This window comes from Somniosus microcephalus, chromosome 7, assembly GCF_052327205.1.
Source record: "Somniosus microcephalus isolate GS21.2 chromosome 7, FLI_Smic_1.0, whole genome shotgun sequence".
NCBI classification, from domain to species: domain Eukaryota; kingdom Metazoa; phylum Chordata; class Chondrichthyes; order Squaliformes; family Somniosidae; genus Somniosus; species Somniosus microcephalus.
Window position 1 is genome coordinate 19,085,950 of NC_140993.1, and position 19,753 is coordinate 19,105,702.

Consider the following 19,753-nt stretch of genomic DNA (forward strand, 5'->3'; position numbering starts at 1 on the left):
CAAAGTTTTAGCCCCATGTTTTTTTCCCTCATCAATTGTCTCCCCTCCAATCTGCACCTATTCTCTGTCGCTGGTGTTGATTCTTTGTTTGGGTATGGTTCCATGGCACCTTGCCCAAGTGAGCATTAGTCATACGAGTCATATGGCAGTCATTTTGACTACTGGTGGCATTACAGCTGAGCCCGATACTGTTCTTACCCGACTTCTGCACATGCATTTCCCAAAGTGGTTGTGAGATAGTGAGCAGGAATTCTGCCTTGAGTTTTCTTCTGGGGTGTGACGGCCAACTGTAGCATTTCCACTGCTTCCTCAGCTGAGATCAGCACAGATTATGCTTTGAACCTGGGACGTTGTGTGTATGCTCAGCCAGTTACTAGCAAAACTTGTTGAGCCATACTCTCCACTTGCCTGGATGAGTGCAGCTCCAACAACACTCGAGAAGCTCGACACCATCCAGGACAAAGCAGCCTGCTTGATTGGCACCCCATCCATCACCTTAAACATTCACTCCCTCCACCACCGGCGTACTGTGGCTGCAGTGTGTACTATCTACAAGATGCACGACAGCAACTCGCCAATGCTTCTTTGACTGCACCTCCCAAACCTGCGACCACTACCATCTAGAAGGACAAAGGCAGCAGGCGCATGGGAACACCATCACCTCCAAGTTCCCCTCCAAGTCACACACCATCCTGACTTGGAAATATATCGCCGTTCTTTCATCGTCGCTGGGTCAAAATTCTGGAACTCCCTACCTGACAGCACTGTGGGAGTACCATCACCACACGGACTGCAGCGGTTCAAGAAGGCGGCTCACCACTGTCTTCTCGAGGGCAATTAGGGATGGGCAATAAAGGCTGGCCTTACCAGTGATGCCCACATCCCAGAAACAAATATTTTTTTAAAAAATCGGTGACCCTGAATCCTCACTTCCAGTGTAATTTATCGACAAGGCAAGGGTGATGTCAGGTGATGTCAGTGTTGTCTAGCAGGGAAGGGTACCCAACCAGAGGGTCTAAATACAGCTCAGAAAATTGAGATTTTCTAAGTGTAGTATTTTTCTCTGTGAAATGGGAGACTACTTTGAACAAAATTACTTGTGGACTTCACTTCTTTAAGCCTCAGCTAATCTCCAATTACTGCAATGTCTTCCTCTTCCTCCCTCAGCTGAATGTACTGAGATGAGGAGGAATTTCTTCACCCAGAGAGTGGTGAACCTGTGGAATTCTCTACCACAGAAGACAGTTGAGGCCAATTCATTAAATATATTCAAGAAGGATTTGATACATTTCTTGAGGCTAAGGGGAATCGAGGGATATGGGGAGAAAGCAGGGACAGGGTACTGAATTTAGATGATCAGCCATGATGGCGGAGCAGGCTCGAGGGGCCGAATGGCCTACTCCTATCTTCTGTGTTTCTATGTAGGCAGCGGCAAACTTATTCACCTAGTCAGAAACAATCCCTTTTCTCCTGCTGGAAACAACTTTAAAAAATAAATACAGGGATGTGTAAAATATTTATTTTTCTCTGCATATTCCTCTTTAAAACAGTCTCTAGGTAGAAACATGATGAAGTGTTGAGTAAATGAATTGAGTAAAAATAATTTGAATTCAGAAAACGACTTCAACTTAAATTGTGAGGGTAGGACAGTTTTGGTAAAGGCAAATTTAGAAATGATATCAATACATTTTTCATATGCAGATCAATGCATGGAATAAAGTTGTGCAGCCAAAAATCCTGAAATCATTTAAGAAGTGGTTAGTTGGATTCTGTGATGTAGGACTTTAGATTCTTGATGAATAGATGAGTTCAGATGGACCAAATGTATCTCTCTACTGAATTGAAATGTAAATTGCTGCAGTGTAAAAAAGGATTAAGCGCTGTGTTGCAGTGTAAATGGCAAGAATAGAGGATATGGATGAAGCAATTTCTATTGAATTGATTTGAATTTGACATTAATCTCATTGTATCCCAGGCTGTTAATTATATCTCCTAATGTAAGACTTCCAAAATAAAGTAGAAATAGTTTAATTTCTATTTTTTTCCTTCCACAGATCCAGGCTCTTGTTGAAAGTTTGAAACTCTCCATCACAGATCAGCAACTTCCTATGCTTATCCGTATAATTCAGCTCGGCATTGCACTCTACTATGGTGAAATTTGCTCTTACAAAGATGTAGAAGTGGAAGAAATAAGTTCTAATGCAAAGGAGGCATCCATTATTCAAATGGGTAGGTAGAAAATATTGAGGTTCTAATTAGTGTTGCTGGGGATGTTTAATATTGGAGTAAATTAGTCCGCTTGATCGGCACCTCACCCGCTGGCTTAAACATCCCGCCCTCCACTACTGGCGCGACGTGGCTGCAGAGTACGATCTACTGGATGTACTGCAGCAACTTGCCAAGGCTTCTTCATCAGCACCTCTCAAATCTCCACCACCTAGAATGACGAGGGCAGCAGGTGCACGGGAACACCATCACCTCCATGTTCCCCATCCAAGTTGAACATCGTCCTGACTTGGACATGTATCGGCGTTACTTCATCGTCGCTGGGTCAGAATCCTGGGACTCCCTGCCTAACAGCACTGTGGGAGCACCTTCACCACACGGACTGCAGCGGTCCAAGAAGGAGGCTCACCACCACCTTCTCGAGGGCAGTTGGGGATGGACAATAAATGCTGGCGTTGCCAGCGACGTCCACATTCTGTAAATTTTTTAAATGATAAATCACTCCAAAGGGCTGTAAAATGTCATCTTTTAGTGCTCCAAGTCTCTGGTAGCAACATTATGCATCAAGTTTTCATAGACAGTGGCTTAGTTACATAAGACATTGGTACATGGTAGGACATACACTTGCAATTGCCTTTGTGACAAGATTTCATGAATTGGGATATGGAGTCCAATACAGACTGCTTTCATGCACCAGGTTGGAGAAGCTGGATTTGTTTTCATTAGAGCAAAGGAGGTTGAGGGGTGATTTGATAGAGGTGTACAAGATTATGACGGGTTTGGATAGGCTAGACGGGGAAAGGCTGTTCCCACTAGTTGATGGTACAAGGACTAGGGGGACACAGATTTAAGGTTTTGGGTAAGGGATACAGGGGGGATGTGAGGAAAACCTTTTTTCCGCAGCGAGTGGTGATGACCTGGAATTCGCTGCTGACGGAAGTGGTGGAAGCAGAGACACACAATGTTTTCAAGGGGAGACTGGATAGGCACTTGAGGGAAATAAACTTGCAGGGCTACGGGGATAGAGCGGGGGAATGGGACTGACTGGATTGCTCTACAGAGAGCCGGCATGGACTCGATGGGCTGAATGGCCTCCTGTGCCATTATGACTCTATGACCTTTTCCCTTGTGCCAGTTCACTTGCATGAGATGGGGAATGGTTCATAGTGTAGGGGGTTACGGGGAACGAGAATGAGGAATGCTTTCCTTGATTATTTTGGGGAAAATTGTGAAATCTGACATAACTCCTTTGCAGCTTCATGACAGCTGTGGTTGAAATTGTTGTAATGCAATTCAGGTATTGCAATGAGGTAGCACATTGTAAATCTCCAAACCAGGAAATGGTTGTAATTCTGATTCCTAAAGTACCGTAATTATGTTGTCTTTATAACAATTATATTGATTATGTAGTTTATTGGACACAAGTGCTGTACGATTGAATCTCGTTTTACTTGTGCTCAAGATGGCTCTAACAGAAGGAGGAACTTTTACGCACCTGGAGTACAATCTAAGATTCATCTAATGTTGGGGGAACTAGTTGTAAAAGAACGAGTAAACTATCTTGTAGATAAAGGATTAATGTACTCGGTGTTTTTTTTTATATATAGGACCTATGTTTTATTTTTTCAGAGCGGAAATAAAATTATGAATGTTTTCTTTTCGCCAGAAATGCAATACGGTTTCCTGTAATGACACAGCAGTGTGTGTCTCTGTAGCCTTTACAGCAAAGTACACTTACTGTACTTTAAGTGTAGTCACTGCTGTAATGCTGGTGATAAAAAAAAAAAAAAAAAAATTTGAACTATTGTTTGAAGTGTGTTTGATGGTATATAGGTAAACATTTATTCAATTCTGTTGTGTGAATTCTGCTCTGTTATCTTGCCTGCACACACACTGGGCCAGAAATTTGGGTCGGAGGCTTCCCGTGGGTGCAAGCCCCTAACCTGCACTTACCTAGCATGCCTGCTGTGGGCCCGCGTGGGATTCCGATCCTGGGCCTCCTCCAGCTGCCGACGCGCAGTGCTTGTGTATCCCAGGGGCACTGTTAGTTCGAAGCATCCCCTGGGATCACGTGGGCCATGGAGAGCCAATCTTGGCAGGGAATCTCTATTCGTAGATTTGACATGAAGGCCTGTCAAATCTATGAATAGAGATCGGCCCCAAAACCTAACTAAAACGTCAAATAAATTATTTAAAAAAAAAAAATCACATTTTTAAAATAACTATAAATTACATAAAATAACTATTTTAAACAATAATTTAAATTTTTGAAAAAATTAATTAGTTTTTAACGGGGCTAAAAATAAACTTACCTTTCTTTAAAGTATTTAAAAATAATAAACCTGTGGAAAAAATGTTTTAATTTCACCTTGTTAAAAGCAGGCCTTGCGACTGCTTTTTAAACGCGCAGCTGCTAGAGATTTACCCTCCCGGAGAAACCCGTAAAACACAACGGAAGTTCCAGGCGTACGCGCTGCCTCTCCGGCGCACGCGTTCGACCTGTGAGCCCCTTTCTTCAAGGAAACGGAAGTTCCGGTTTCCAGCGCATGCGCAGTGCATGCACGAAACCGGCACTTTCATTGGCCCTTACGCGTGAGTACCCAGCGCGTACTCACCTGTGGGGACCCGAATTTCTGGCCCAATGTTTAATACAGATTTTTAAAAAATTCTTTTCCAGTACTCATGTTTTTGAAAAATACAAACCTTACTGTTCTATTTTATTGACGCCTCTATATCTGATAAGGTAATAATCTTGAGCAGACAGCTATGGCTCAGTGGGCAGCAGTCTTGCCTCTGAGTGAGAAGGTTGTGGGTTCAAGCCCCACTCCAGGGTCCTAAGCACAAAATCAAGGCTGACACTCCCGTGCAGTGCTGAGGGAGCGCTGCACTAACAGATGCTGTCTTTCGGATGAGATGTTAAACCGAGGCCCCATCTGCTTTGTCGGGTGGATGTAAAAGATCCCATGACACTATTCGTAGAAGAGCAGGCGATTTCTTCCCAGTGTCCTCCCAATATTTATCCCTCAACTAACATCACTAAAACAGATTATCTGGTCATTATCACATTACTGTTTGTGGGACCTTGCTGTATGCAAATTGGCTGCCGCGTTTCCTACATTACAACAGTGACTGCACTTCAAAAAGTACAGTACCTGTACTTGGCCTGTAAAGCGCTTTGGGATGTCCTGAAGTCGTGAAAGGTGCCATATAAAGGTGTTTTCTTTCTTAACTACAAGTCAACTTAAGAATTTTCTAGGCTGGAATTTAGAAATACTTAAAATTTCAAGACTTCAGTTATTTTAATCTCTCTTCACCTCGAGGTGCTGATTTTTGTAGAATTCTAATCCGATGACTTCATTGGGATGTGAAGCTTGATCAGCATGGGATGTGGAGCTGAGGCGCAAGTTCCAGAAGGTCATGGTAATTTATTGGGAGGAATACTGGGTAGTATGATCTGTAGAAACTGCTCGAAACCTAAGCAATTAGTGTTGGCTGGCATGAATAGCATTCTTCATTCAACGCCAGATGTGCAGTTTGTTGTCATGCTGCTGCTATGTGGAACCATGCAAGTGAATTAGTAGTCTATCAGAAAAATATACAAGTGGGATTAGCTGCTGGAACAGAAATTTCAAATTGCCGATATAAATGTACGTCTTGTGGAATTCAGGTTTCCATTGCTTTAAAAGTAGCTTATAGTTGCACGCTACTATTAATCTTAATTTTTTTTCAAAAGCTGCAATATCGTTTGGTTAAACAAACCAAGCCTTTAAAGTGTACTCTCGAAGCGCATTCCCCTAATATATTTCTCTTTAACCTCCCCAATCTTAGCTTTTGTCAGCTTTCTGTCTTCACACAGAACGGGAGGCGGGACTGGCTGAGGCACAACCTTTTATCCATTACAGTCGTAACCACTGGAATGTGGTGATCCAGCCACTCTGTTAAGGTTGTGATAGCAAGCCGTTATCGAAGCTTTATTTCACTTTATCTCCTTGTTGTTTTAGGTTTTTCCCTGTTTGTCCGAAGTTAGCGCCATCCCCTGTGTTACACATCATTTAACAAGCATGAGAGAATATAGAGCGATGGAAGGGTGATGGCAACTATTCTGCCTGCTCTGAAATGCCACCAGTGTATTTACTCATGCAGAACTACCCGTATTCCAACAGAACATGGTCCTTGGGGCCTCTCGGGTCTAAATAACTCCCATGACCAGAGCTACCTGCCAAAATACACCTGGGGCCCCTTCCAAGTACAGGGTACTGTATGAACAACTATCTTGATGTGTCCCTGAAAAATACTGTCTGAACAAAACATGACCCAACCACCCAATATATATTAACATATTAATGAAGGTAATCTTTAAGTCTTTCATTGTGAAATTCAAGTGCATTTTGTAAAATTTCTAAATTAAATTTGTGCTGAAATGGTGTGAAATGTTTTGCACAATAGATAAGACGTCTATTGGCACTTAGATTGTAAATAGGTAAGAACAATATTCCAGGAGTAAAAAAGTGGAAAAGATGAATAGAATAAGGAAATAGGAAAAAAAATTGAAGGGAGAAGTGTAAGAAAAGCTTGTTTAAGGTGCTGAAGCAGATGTCCTCAAGAAAATTTCAGCATATTAGAACTTCGCAAAGCAAAGATTTATTCTTGTATAATTGGCTGTAATTTTGTGGAGACTTCATAGAATCATAGAATGGTTAGAGTACAGAAGGAGGTCATTTGGCCCATCCAATTGTACAATTTCAAAATTTGCAGATGACACAAAACTTGGAAGTATAGTGAGGCAGATGGGGTTTGGGTATGAAATTCTAAAGCATGGGACCAAGGCAGCTGAAGGCACAGCTGCCAATGGTGAGGTGAATTTTTTAATTTATATCATATATTGGTGGGTGGGTGGAGACCCAGGAGACCATGTAGGTGAGCAAGGATCAGGTTGATGGGTGAACAGGACTAGGTGTAGGTTAGGATATGGGCAGCAGAGCTTTGGATGAGCTGAAGCTTAGAAAGTGGCGGATGGGAGGCCAGTGAGAATTTTCACATGAGTCTGTCCCATTAATGGAGTGAACATGCAAATAAATGCTACTGTCATGTACTTTCAATCTAAGTGCAAGGCACAACCTGTGCAATATTTAACAGTTTTTTGAGCACCTTGCCTTTCTTTGATGGCATTAAATCCAGTATATAACCTGAAGCAAAATACCTGTTGCTTTTACTACTGCATTTCAGGCTAAGTTGTTGGAGAATCACTACTGGAACCTGTCTAAGAACACAATGCACAAATACCTTTGTCCTATATTTTATTCTGTGAAAACAGCTTTTACTCTCCAACTTTTAAATTGCCTGAGCAGAGCACACATTTACACCCCCTCCTTTCTGCATCCAAAGATTCTCCTTCCTGTATCTGGACTCAATTTAAGACTTGTCTAACTCTTTTTGGCTGTAGACATATTCATATTTACATTACTTTACCTGCCCACTATTTTGATCCAAATTGCAGCCATTAAATTTACAGGCCACAACAAGTGCACTTACTGAACAATATTAATATATTTTGCTGGCAAAAGTAATGTTTTTGTTGGTTATGGAAGTGTATTAATGTGCAACGTATTGCACGATACTCAATGGTATTATTGGTTTAAAATGTTCAACAATTGCCGTGATATTAAAGAAAAAAAATGGACATTATCCAACAGTACAGAATTGTCAGTCCATGTGTTTGTTCCCCGAGACTAAATGTTAAGGGAATATAGTGCTTTAGAAAACTGTTCTTCTTGGGTGTGGTTTTAAATCAGTCCCAATAGATGAGACAACGTCTTCTTTCTAAAGGCTATTAAGGATCACAAGTACAAAGAGTTCTGCCAGTCTCGATCCAGTTCTCTGTGGACATGAGATAACAGCATAAAAATTCTTTAAATTTATCTGTATTATTTGAGGTCACAAGGACTGTATAAAGCAATAATAAGATATTTGGTGCATTGCTAAACACTTTTTTGAAGTTGAGGTGCAACTGTAGCAGAGGATGAGGCAGTAAAGCTCAGTTTTACCTAACCTGTTCATTTTGTTCCCCTTGCTGAACATATGTGCACAAGGTTTAATCATACTGTTGTATGCTCAGAGCTAGAAAGTAATTCTTACCAGGGTTTCAGTTTTGGACAAGTTGAAGTTAGTGGAGGATGGGAGGCCCACCAGAAGGGCATTGGAACAATCGAGTCTGGAGGGGAGAAAGGCATGGACGAGGGTATCAGTGGCAGATGGGCTGAGAGAGGGGCAGAGGCAGGTGATTTAAAAAAAAATTGTCAGGATGTGGCCAGCATTTATTGCCCATATTGGTCTTGCCAGCGACGCCCACATCCCAGGAATGAATTAAAAAAAAAAAAAAAAAAAAAAAATCTCTAGTTGCCCTGAGAAGGTGATGGTGGGTATTGTGGTTTGATACAACTGTGTGTCTTGCTCGACCACTCCAGAGGGCAGTTAAGAGTCAACCACAATGGTGTGGGGCTAGAGTAACATATAGGCCAGGCTAGGTAAGGACTTTGGTGAACCAGTTAGGTTTTTACGACAATCCGACAGCTACATGATACACTTTTTACTTGTATCAGCCTTTTATTTCCAGATTTAAACTGAATTCAAATTCTCAAACTGGTATGATGGGATTTGAACTGATGTTCTCTGGATTGTTATTCCAGGCCTTTGGATTACTTGTTGGGTAACATACTACCGTGTGCATTATGGAGGTGAAAGTAGGCGGCCTTTGTGATGGTGAGGCTAAGGGGTCAGAAGTTCAGCTCGGAGTTGAATAGGACGCAGAGATTGCTAACGAGATTAGCTTGAGACAGTGGCGGGGGATGGAATTAGTGGCAAGGGCACGGACTTTGTGTTTGAGCGCTGGAGTCAATGACTTTGGTCTTCCCAATGAAGAAATTGCAGCTCTTTGGCTTTAGTCAGATGGATGTCAGACAAGTGGTGGAGGAGTTGAGTGAGGTAGGGGGAGGTTGGATTGGGTGTCATCAGCGCACATGTGAAGCTGCCTGCATGTCTGCAGATGATGTCGCCAATGGGTGAGAAAGGGGCCAAAGATAGCTCCTTGAGGGACTCCAGAGGTGATGGTGCAGGGACAGGAAGAGAAGCCATTTCTGGAGCCGATCTGGCTATAATTGGATTGGTAAGAGTGGAACCAAGTGAGGGTTCTTCAAGTGAGCTGGACAGTGGAAGAGAAACCTTGGAGGAGAATGGAGTGATCACTGTGACAAAGGCTATAGAATGGGCAATGAGAGATAATGCATCATCATAAGAACACAAGAAGTAGGAGCAGGAGTAGGCCATACGGCCCCTCGGGCCTGCTCCGCCATTCAATAGGATCATGGCTGATCCGAACTTAGACTCACGTCCACTTCCCTGCCCTCTCCCCGTAACCCCTTATTCCCTTATCAGCTAGGAAACTGTCTATCTCCGTTTTAAATTTATTTAATGTTGCAGCTTCCACAGCTCTCTGAGGTAGCAAATTCCATAGATTTACTACCCTCAGTGAAGAAGTTTCTCCTCATCTCAGTTTTGAAAGGGCAGCCCCTTATTCTTAGATTATGCCCCCCTAGTTCTAGTCTCACCCATCAGTAGAAACATCCTCACCGCATCCACCCGATCAAGCCCCCTCACAATCTTATGTTTCGATAAGATCGCCTCTCATTCTTCTGAATTCCAATGAGTAGAGGCCCAACCTACTCAACCTTTCCTCATAAGTCAACCCCCTCATCTCCGGAATCAACCGAGTGAACCTTCTCTGAACTGCCTCAAGAGCAAGTATATCTTTTCTTAAATATGGAAACCAAAACTGTACGCAGTATTCCGGGTGTGGCCTCACCAGTACCCTGTATAACTGAAGCAAGACTTCCCTGCTTTTATACTCCATCCCCCTTGCAATAAAAGCCAAGATTCCATTGGCCTTCCTGATCACCTGCTGTACCTGCATACTAACCTTCTGTGTTTCATGCACCAGGACCCCCAGATCCCTTTGTGCTGTAGCACTTTGCAGTTTCTCTCCATTTTAGATAATAACTTGCTCTTTGATTTTTTTATGCCAAAGTGCATAACCTCACACTTTCCAACATTATATTCCATCTGCCAAATTTTTGCCCACTCACTTAGCCTGTCTATGTCCTTTTGCAGGTTTTTTATGTCCTCCTCACTCACTGCTTTCCCTCCCATCTTTGTATCGTCGGCAAACTTGGATACGTTGCATTCGGTCCCTTCCTCCAAATCGTTAATATAGATTGTAAAGAGTTGGGGTCCCAGCACTGACCCCTACGGAACACCACTAGTTACTGATTGCCAACCCGAGAATGAACCATTTATCCCAACTCTCTGTTTTCTGTTAGATAGCCAATCTTCCACCCATGCCAGTATATTGCCCCCAATCCTGTGATTTTTTATCTTGTGCAGTAATCTTTTGTGTGGCACCTTGTCAAATGCCTTTTGGAAGTCCAAATACACCACATCCACTGGTTCCCCTTTATCCACCCTGTTTGTTGCGTCCTCAAAGAATTCAAGCAAATTTGTCAAACATGACTTCCCCTTCGTAAAACCATGCTGACTCTGTCCTATTAAATTATGCTTATCTAAATGTCCTGTTACTGCTTCCTTAATAATGGACTCCAACATTTTACCAACCACAGATGTTAGGCTAACTGGTCTATAGTTTCCAGCCTTTTGTCTGCCTCCCTTTTTAAATAAAGGCGTTACATTAGCAGTTTTCCAATCTGCTGGGACCTTTCCTGAATCCAGGGAGTTTTGGAAAATTACCACCAATGCATCCACAATCCCTACCGCTACTTCTCTCAAGACCCAAGGACAGAAAATGTCGTTTGTGACATTGTTTAGGAATGTTTCAGTGCTGTGACAGGAGTGGAAACCTCATTGGAGCGATTCAAACAGGGAGTTGCAGGAGAGATGAGTGCAGATTTGGGAGTTGATACCATGTTCCAAGACCTTTGGAGAGGAAATAGAGGTAGAGATGGAGCAGTAGTTTGCAAGGTGGGCATCGTGGACAAAATGAGCTTGTTCAGGGATATAGGAGAAGTGGTGGAGACGTGATTTCAAGGCCAGGGCATGGGGAGCCTGGAGGGAGGTTTGGCTTGATAGGCAAGGGGGAAGCAGGAGAGGCAGCTGAATGGGTGGTCACAAATACATTCATGAGCTCCTCTCCCTTGTTGAGAGGTGAGGGATTTAAGGAGGCACTTAATAGTGGAGAAAAGAAGCTGGGAGTTATCTTGACTCTCGTGGAATAATCGGTGGTTTTGGCAGAGTAGAGTGAGGCTTGACGGTGCTTTATGTGATACAGCTGGATCTGAACCCCATTTACCTTATTAAAAGTCCTCAGAATTTTGAACATCTCTATCAAACCTTGCAGCTTTCTCTGCTCTCGTAATAACTGAAGTGTCCCGTACCTGATATTGTCTTAGTGAATCTCTTCTGGGCCCAAGCCACGCTTGCTGCTCTTCCTAAACAGATTTAAGGTGATTGGCAAAAGAACCAAAGGTGACGTGAGGAAAAACGTTTTTACGCAGCGAGTGGTTAGGGTCTGGAATATGCTGCCTGAGAGGGTGGTGGAGGCAGACTCAATCTTAGCTTTCAAAAGGCAATTGGGTAAGTACCTGAAGGAAAAAAAATTAGCAGGGCTATGGGGAAAGGACGAGCAAGTGGGACGAGCTGAAGTGCTCTTGCAGAGAGCTGGCACGGGCTTGACGGGCCGAATGGCCTCCTTCTGTGCTGTAACCATTCTATGGTTCTAACGTAAGATGTCAAAGATGGGGCATAATATTCTAATTGGCATTTAACCAGCGATTTGTACAGGTTTAGCATTACCTTTTTACTTTTGTACTGTATGCCCCTATTTATAACAACATCTAGGATTTCCATATGCTTAAAGCTTTTTCAATTTGTCCTGTCACTTTTAAAGATTTATGTCTTGAAATAAGAATGGGGAGACGGGCAATGCTTTACGACATCAAATCTCTTATGAAGTTACTTCAGAAGCTCCTGTTTTAAACTCCTTACAGGTGTTTTAAAATCCTTACATGGAGGCAATATCATTTTAAGCGTTTGTCTTTTCCACACTTGTTTGGCTGTGGTGACTGGGGCTTTCCAGGTTAACTGTATTTGGAAATGAGGTGAAAGGCTACACTATTACGGGCTTTTAGGCAGAATCGAGATGATTTTTCCATGCTGAAGAAGATTTGTTGCTCCTGGACTGAAGTGCTATACCCAGACTCAGCCCAGTTGTATGTGCCAGTGAAGGAACAAAACACCAATGGAGACTATCCGAGTTTATACCAACATTTAAAGTGCACCTTCACAAAATTCAGAAATGAAGTATAATTGCTTACCATGTGGTGTATCATGGAGAGGAAGAAAAGTATGTGTGTCTTAAGATTCTTAACACCTATGATAATTAAAGCATTGCTGTAAAGAGGACAAGTTAAAAATGCACGATGCTCACTTTAACATGATATGAGAAGAGCAGGCTTAGGTAACTGATTTAAAGGTGCAGATATAAACAGCTGTTAGGATGAACATTGAAATCTGGTTTAAGGCTTAAGCAGTAGCAATGTTTGTCCAGCTGCTCCAGTCATAATCTTGTAGACAATTGATGGCATGACAACATCCCTTCAATGCTGTGGAATATATCATCTGTTGTAATTCAAATGCGGTCCAGATACTACTACTCGTACTCAATGTGAAGAATTACTTCAATAAGCAAACCTATGAAACTAAAATATGACCGTGTCTCTCTGAAGTAAACTGATGAGTAATGTACCTTGGGTGAAAGAAAGAAAGACTTGCATTTATATCGCGCATTTCACGGCCACCGGATGCCCCAAAGCGCTTTACAGAAATTAGATGCTTTTTGAAGTGTAGTTATTGTAATGTAGGAAACGTGGCAGCCAAGTTTTGCACAGCAAGCTCCCACAAACAGCAATGTGATAATGACCAGGTAATCTGTTTTTTTTGTGTGATGTTGATTGAGTGATAAATATTGGCCAGGACACCAGGAAGATCTCTTCTTCGAATAGTGGCCACGGGATCTTTTACATCCACCTGAGAGGGCAGACGGGGCCTCGGTTTAACGTCTCATCGGAAAGACGGCACCTCCGACAGTGCAGCACTCCCTCAACACTTCATTGGAATAAGAGCATAAGAAATAGGAGCAGGAGTAGGCCATACAGCCCTTCAAGCCTGCTCTGCCATTCAATAAGATCATGGCTGAAGTTTTACATTATCTCCAGTTTCTTGCCCCTATCCCCATATCCCTTGATTTTCTTCGTGCCCAAAAATCTATCAGTCTTCGTCTTGAATATATTCAACGATTGAACATCCACAGCCCTCTGGGGTAGAGACTTCCAAAGATTCACAACCCTCTGGGGGAAAAAATTTCTCCTCATCTCAGTCCGAAATGGCCAACCCCTAATCCTGTTTGTCATTGCAATTGTACACTGGAAACAGCGCAAATATCTGACTGGACAATAATGCTTTGACTGACTGTATGGGAGTTATAACCTGAGACAATCAGCTTTTTTAAGAAATAAAATTAGTTGAAGCAAAAGTCAAATAACAGGAGATAGATAAATAACTGATTTAGAAAATCTTGTTGCAAAACAGTACAAGTCCAAAAACTTTACCAGTTTGCTGCAATGCTTAAAACCCATTTCAGAATAATAAACTTCTCTCAACTTTCTAATAATTCTTTGAACTTGGGGGGGGGGGGGGGGGGGGGGAAAAATCTGAAGTATAAAACTTATAAATGAAATGGCATGTTAAGAGTGTTTCCAATCGCCCAAGCCTGTTTAACTGCCTGGTGTACTGGCAATTCACTCACCTTGAATTGCTTTGAAGCCTAAGCTAGGACAAAGGAGAATTGAAGGGATACCTTCACAATGGACATAAGAATTAGGAACAGGAGCCGGCCATACTGCTCTTCAAGCCTACTCCGTCATTCAATAAGATCATGGCTGATCTTCAACCTCAACTATACTTTCCTGCCCGATCCCCATATCCCTTGATTCCCCTAGAGTCCAAAAATCTATCAATCTCAGCCTTGAATATACTCAATGACTCGGCATCCACAGCCCTTTGGGGTAGAGAATTCCAAAGATTCACAACCCTCTGAGTGAAGAAATTTCTTGTCTCAGTCTTAAATGGCTGACTCCTTATCCTGAGACTGTGCCCCCTAGTTCTAACCTCACCAGCCAGGAGAAACAACCTCTCGGCATTTACTCTGCCCATCCCCCTCAGAATCTTGTATGTTTCAATGGGATCCCCTCTCATTCTTCTAAACTCCAGAGAGAGTATAGGCCCAATCTACTCAATAGCTGTCAATTGAATGGCATTCAGCTGCAAAGAGATTATCTAACAGGTTTTCTTTATTTAATATTTACACCTATAGGTCAGCATCTCTAGTCAATGAGTTGATCAGCAATCGCAAATGTTTAGCTTTACCTTCTTCTCACAACCTTCTTTATCAATGTTAACTGTCTCTAACGACCAGGGTGAACTTTGCATTTAATACTGGTTAAGCAGTCCATCTCGACAGAAATAACTCATCCCCCTGGTGGCAGTCTGCATACCAGTCAGCACCTTGGATTTCTTCCAACACGGACAAATCATGATGGATAAAGCTGTCAATTGAAACAGAGTTGAAAGACAGCAAAATTACTTGACAGGTTTTCTTGATTGATGTTCACACCTGTAGTACTGGTGTGTGTATATTAGTGCTGATCACACAGTGAATCAACAATCCGAAATGATTAGATGTGTAGAAGAGTCCTAAAGGTTGCTGAGCGGGACAATCATTTGTGATGATCGAAGATTAGCTTCTATCATATATTTATAAATGAATTTTATTTGGAGGATCTGGATTACTGCACCAGAGGTGATTTATTTACTTTTTGTTCCACCTAATCTTCTGAGGAAAAAAATGTTTCATGTTATCCTCTAACTTGTTCAGTAAGATTTGTAAACTCTTGGGAGGGGAGGGAAGCGAGAGGGGTGGGAAGGGAGATCTTCCAGCAAGTGTTTTCGAATTTGTATCAAAGGACAACGACATCATATGTGTCAGCTTATCGTACGTTGTTTGTGTTGCACATTTGCCGCAGTAGAATTATATTTTTATTTTAAAGAGGATATATGATAGGACCATTCTAAAAATCAGAGACTGAAGGAGATTATGATTATTATTATTAAACTTTATCCCCCTCCAGTTTGGTTCACCCTTTCCTATCTCCCTAATTCCTCCAGGCCTACAACACCCTCTTTCCCCCCCCCCCCCCCCCAACACACTTTTCCTCTGTGCATCACCGCTCCATTCACCTCACCATTTTGACGTGCCTGGGCCCCATGCTTTGGAATTTCCTTTTGAAACTCCTCTGCCCGTCCTTTAAGAATCTTTTAAAAAAAAAAAAACACGTGTTTGACCAAGCTAAAATGAAAGTGGATGGAATTGCCGACACACTTGCGACATGGATTGGAAATTGGTTAGGCGTCAGAGTAAGGATAAAGGGAGTGTTCCCTGATTGGTGGAATGTGACAAGTGGTGGTCTCCAGGGATCTGTACTGGAGCCTCAGCTTTTCACCATATTTATAAATGATTTGAATGAAGGAACCCTCATCCATGCCTTTATCACCTCTAGACTTGACTATTCCAACGGACTCCTGGCTGGCCTCCCTAGTTCTACCCTCCATTAACTTGAGGTCATCCAAAACTCGTCCCGCTCACCCATCTCCCCTGTGCTTGCTGACCTACATTGGCTCCCAGTTAAGCAACGCCTCGATTTTAAAATTCTCATCTTTGTTTTCAAATGACTCCATGGCCCTCGCCCCGCCCTATCTCTAATTTCCTCCAGCCCACAACCCTCGGGGATATCTGCGCTTCTCTAATTCTGGCTTCTTCAGCATCCCTGATTTTAATCGCTCAACCATTGGTGGCCGTGCCTTCAGCTGCCAAGGCCCTATGCTCTGGAATTCCCTCCCTAAACCTCTCCGCCTCTCTTTCCTCCTATAAGACGCTCCTTAAAACCTACCGTTTCGTCATCTGCCCTACTTTCTCATGTGGCTCGGTGTAAAATTTTGTTTTATAACGCTCCTGTCAAGTGCCTTGGGACATTTTACTCCGTTAAATGTGCTATACGCATACAAGTTGTTGTTGTTGTTGTTAAATCTGCTTCCATCACCCTTTCAGGCAGTGCATTCCAGCACTTGTATCTATCTCTCCTTCTGCTCCAGCTTTGGTGATGGCCTTTAATTGGTTTGGCCTCACACAGTGAAATTCTCTCAAGTTTTCCACCTGCCAACTCTCCTCTTTTAAAAGCCTGCTCAGAATCTACCTCTTTAAATTAAGATTGCCTTAATGCTTCTATTACTGCTCAGCATCCATTTTTCACCTCTGAGACACGGTGGTATGTTTTCCCTAAAGGTGCTGTATAAATGTGAGTGGCAGAAGTTTGTCGAGCTTGTAAAGCCGTCTTTTTAAAAAAAAAAAAAAAAAAAAAAAAAAAAAAATGTGTGCTGTTAGACATAAAACAGTAACACAGTCGCAGTAATGCAGTGGATTGAACAGCTAATAGAATGGAGCATTTAAAATCCTCATTTGGAAAATTCAGGGGTGCGTGGGAGTAACTTGAATGCTGACGATAGCTATAGCCAAAATAAATAGAATTTGGGAACAAGGGCAGCCCTGTCTAGGACATTCACTAAAAGCATAAAGGGAGAGGAAAGATGGCTCATTTGTAAGCTGAGATGATTCTATTAAGCAGAAAACCAAGAGATAAAATTAAACTTGAACGCAGACTGTGTTAGATAAGGCAGCTTAATTGACTCTTTATCAAACCCATATAGCCACACAGCAGCATGGGTGAAAAGTTTAGAATCAAACTTTTCTGTGTCCGTCCCATCTATTTTTAGAGTAAATTTGTTAAGTAGCCAGAGAGATAGACAACATTCACACAACATAATCACGACTGACTTCTGTTTGCCAACTGAAATTGAGCTGAAATTTGCACACTCTGGGTCAGTAGAAAGGACATAGGTGATGTTTCCCAAAATTTGCACAGAGGTGACTGACTTAACCAAGTAACCAGTCACGCTGAGTAAAACCATTTCGGATGAATAAGCAGCTATCCACTGGTGCCTCTGTCTGAGTAGAATTAAATGAGTTCTGACAGCTCCTATCTTTTCTAGGCTTTTGACCCTGACTTGAACAGCCACAGCTGCTAATATATATTTAACTACTAAAACACATCTCTTCAAAAGGAGCTGACTTGCTTTAGGGCTTGATGAATGTTAACAAAATTGTAGAGCAACGTTTTTTAACGTAGGGTTCACGTTGACCCTTAAATCCATCTTTCGGATGAGACGTTAAACCGAGGCCCCGTCTGTCCTCAGGTGGACGTAAAAAAATCCCATGGCGCTATTTTGAAGAGGAGCAGGGGAGTTATCCTGGGTGTCCTGGCCAATATTTATCCCTCAATCACCATCACTAAAACAGATTATCTGGTCATTATCACATTGCTGTTTGTGGGAGCTTGCTGTGCGCAAATTGGCTGCCGCGTTTCCTACATTACAACAGTGACTGCATTTCATAAAAGTACTTCATTGGCTGCACAGTGCTTTGGGACATCCGATGGTCGTGAAAGGCGCTATATGAATGCAAATCTTTCTTTGAAACAGCGCCACATTACGTAGACTTTTCCTTTCAATCAGTTTGCGTTACTGACCAGTGAGAGTCACACATTAAGTCCAAAAACAATATAAAAATAAAAAATATGTGTAATGTCCTTGAAAAATTCTATGCATTCTGCCCAATGAAGAAACTTTCCTCATGTTAATGTTTTAAATTTCCTTTTTGTTGACTTTAGAGATGGATGCAGTTATAAAATCAACTGCAACCAAATAGTTACTACCCACTAGCCCTTATTATTTTTTAGGAAGGCAGAGTAATCAGACCATGAAGTTTGCCATGATGGTAGCCAATTCTCTTTCACAAATGATTAAAAAGATGAAATTGAGTCCCACTGTTGAGGATTGTTATCCAGCTATCACAAGGTGCTCACCGACGTGTGTTAACGTTTTGGGTGTAGATCCTTTGTCAGAAGTCATTTATTTTAAAAAGAGAGTATTATAATTAGAACTGGTGAGAAAAATGAGTTGCTGGAAGTTTTTAATATATTCTTGGTAGGCCTAAATTATCATTGTTTCCTTAGCCTGCGAAGTAAAAGTATTATTAATATACACACATTGAAGGTTTGGAATGGAGCCTTTTTTGTACACTTATTATTCGAGCGATGTGGGCGTCGCTGGCAAGGTCAGCATTTATTGCCCATCCCTACTTGCCCTGAGAAGATGGCAGTGGACCTTCTTGACCCGCAGCAGTCCATGTGAAGAAGGTGATTCTTGTTATTCTTTGTAGAGGTTTGATGAAACTGAGTTGCTTGACCGCGTCGTCGTCCCTTTTATTAATACCAGCTTTTTTTCTCCAGATTTTTAAAACTGAATTCAAATCCTTAAACTGCCATGGTGGGATTTGAACTTTGGATTATTAGTGCAGTTACTGACCCAGTGACATAACCTCTACACTACCGCTCCCGTTAGAACATTACACTTGTATGTTGGAAGGATTTTTGTTTCTCTGTGAAGCATGGGAAATCAAATTGAAAAATGTGATGGGGAAAACTCAGAGCTTTTAAACTGACAAATGAAGTGTCGTACATTGAGCTACCTGTATACCTTGTCATAGAGTAGTGGAGGTCAGATTAGAAACATAGTCATAGAAGATAGGAGCAGGAGTAGGCCATTCGGCCCCTCGAGCCTGCTCCACCATGCAATGCGATCACGGCTGATCATCCAAATTCAGTACCTGCTTTCTCCCTGTACCACTTGATCCCTTTAGCCTTAAGAAATATATCCAACTCCTCTTGAATATATTTAATGAATTGGCCTCTACTGCCTTGTGTGGTAGATAATTCCACAGGTTCACCACTCTCTGGGTGAAGAAATTCCTCCTCATCTCTGTCCCAAATTGGGTTTTTCCCTTCCTGTCCCCACAACCTGAACATTTTTTCTGTACTGCTTTGGAGAGAGGGACGAGATAGTTGGTCCTACACTACCTCCTCATTCTCGTAGCAGCTGTATTAGCATAACACTGGATGAAGTCTGGGATGATGTGTCATCTGCTTTCTTGGTTGCTGTCGTGTGTGGCCTGGGGAGAAACAGAGGCGTGTTTATACTCTCAAAAAATGCCCTTTATTCATCGTTGTGGAAAGGAAATGATCCCAATTATGATATATTTTATGTTCTGTAACTTCGTTGTTTTACTGTTTTCTAATTATTGCACATGCTACCAATGTTCCAGTCCAACTGTAGCGCTCATTTTGTGGTTTATATCTCTTATCCTTACAGACAATAGGTCTGATTCTTCACAAGTTCCACTGAATTAAAATTGTCAATTTGTAATTTAACGCGATTTATAATTTAGTTTGCTGAA

The 19,753-nt window shown here is 42.1% G+C and overlaps 1 protein-coding gene across 4 annotated transcripts in view; it reads left to right on the forward strand.

The window, feature by feature from the left end:
• The window catches only part of vps13b (vacuolar protein sorting 13 homolog B), a 1,087,794-nt gene that overhangs the window by 114,386 nt on the left and 953,655 nt on the right, over positions 1–19,753 (forward strand). For all 4 annotated transcript variants that reach the window (XM_085992288.1, XM_085992290.1, XM_085992289.1 and 1 more), the window contains exon 7: positions 2,055–2,229. In XM_085992288.1, coding sequence (XP_085848414.1) covers positions 2,055–2,229 — 175 coding nt within the window. The remainder of the gene's footprint in view (positions 1–2,054; positions 2,230–19,753) is intronic.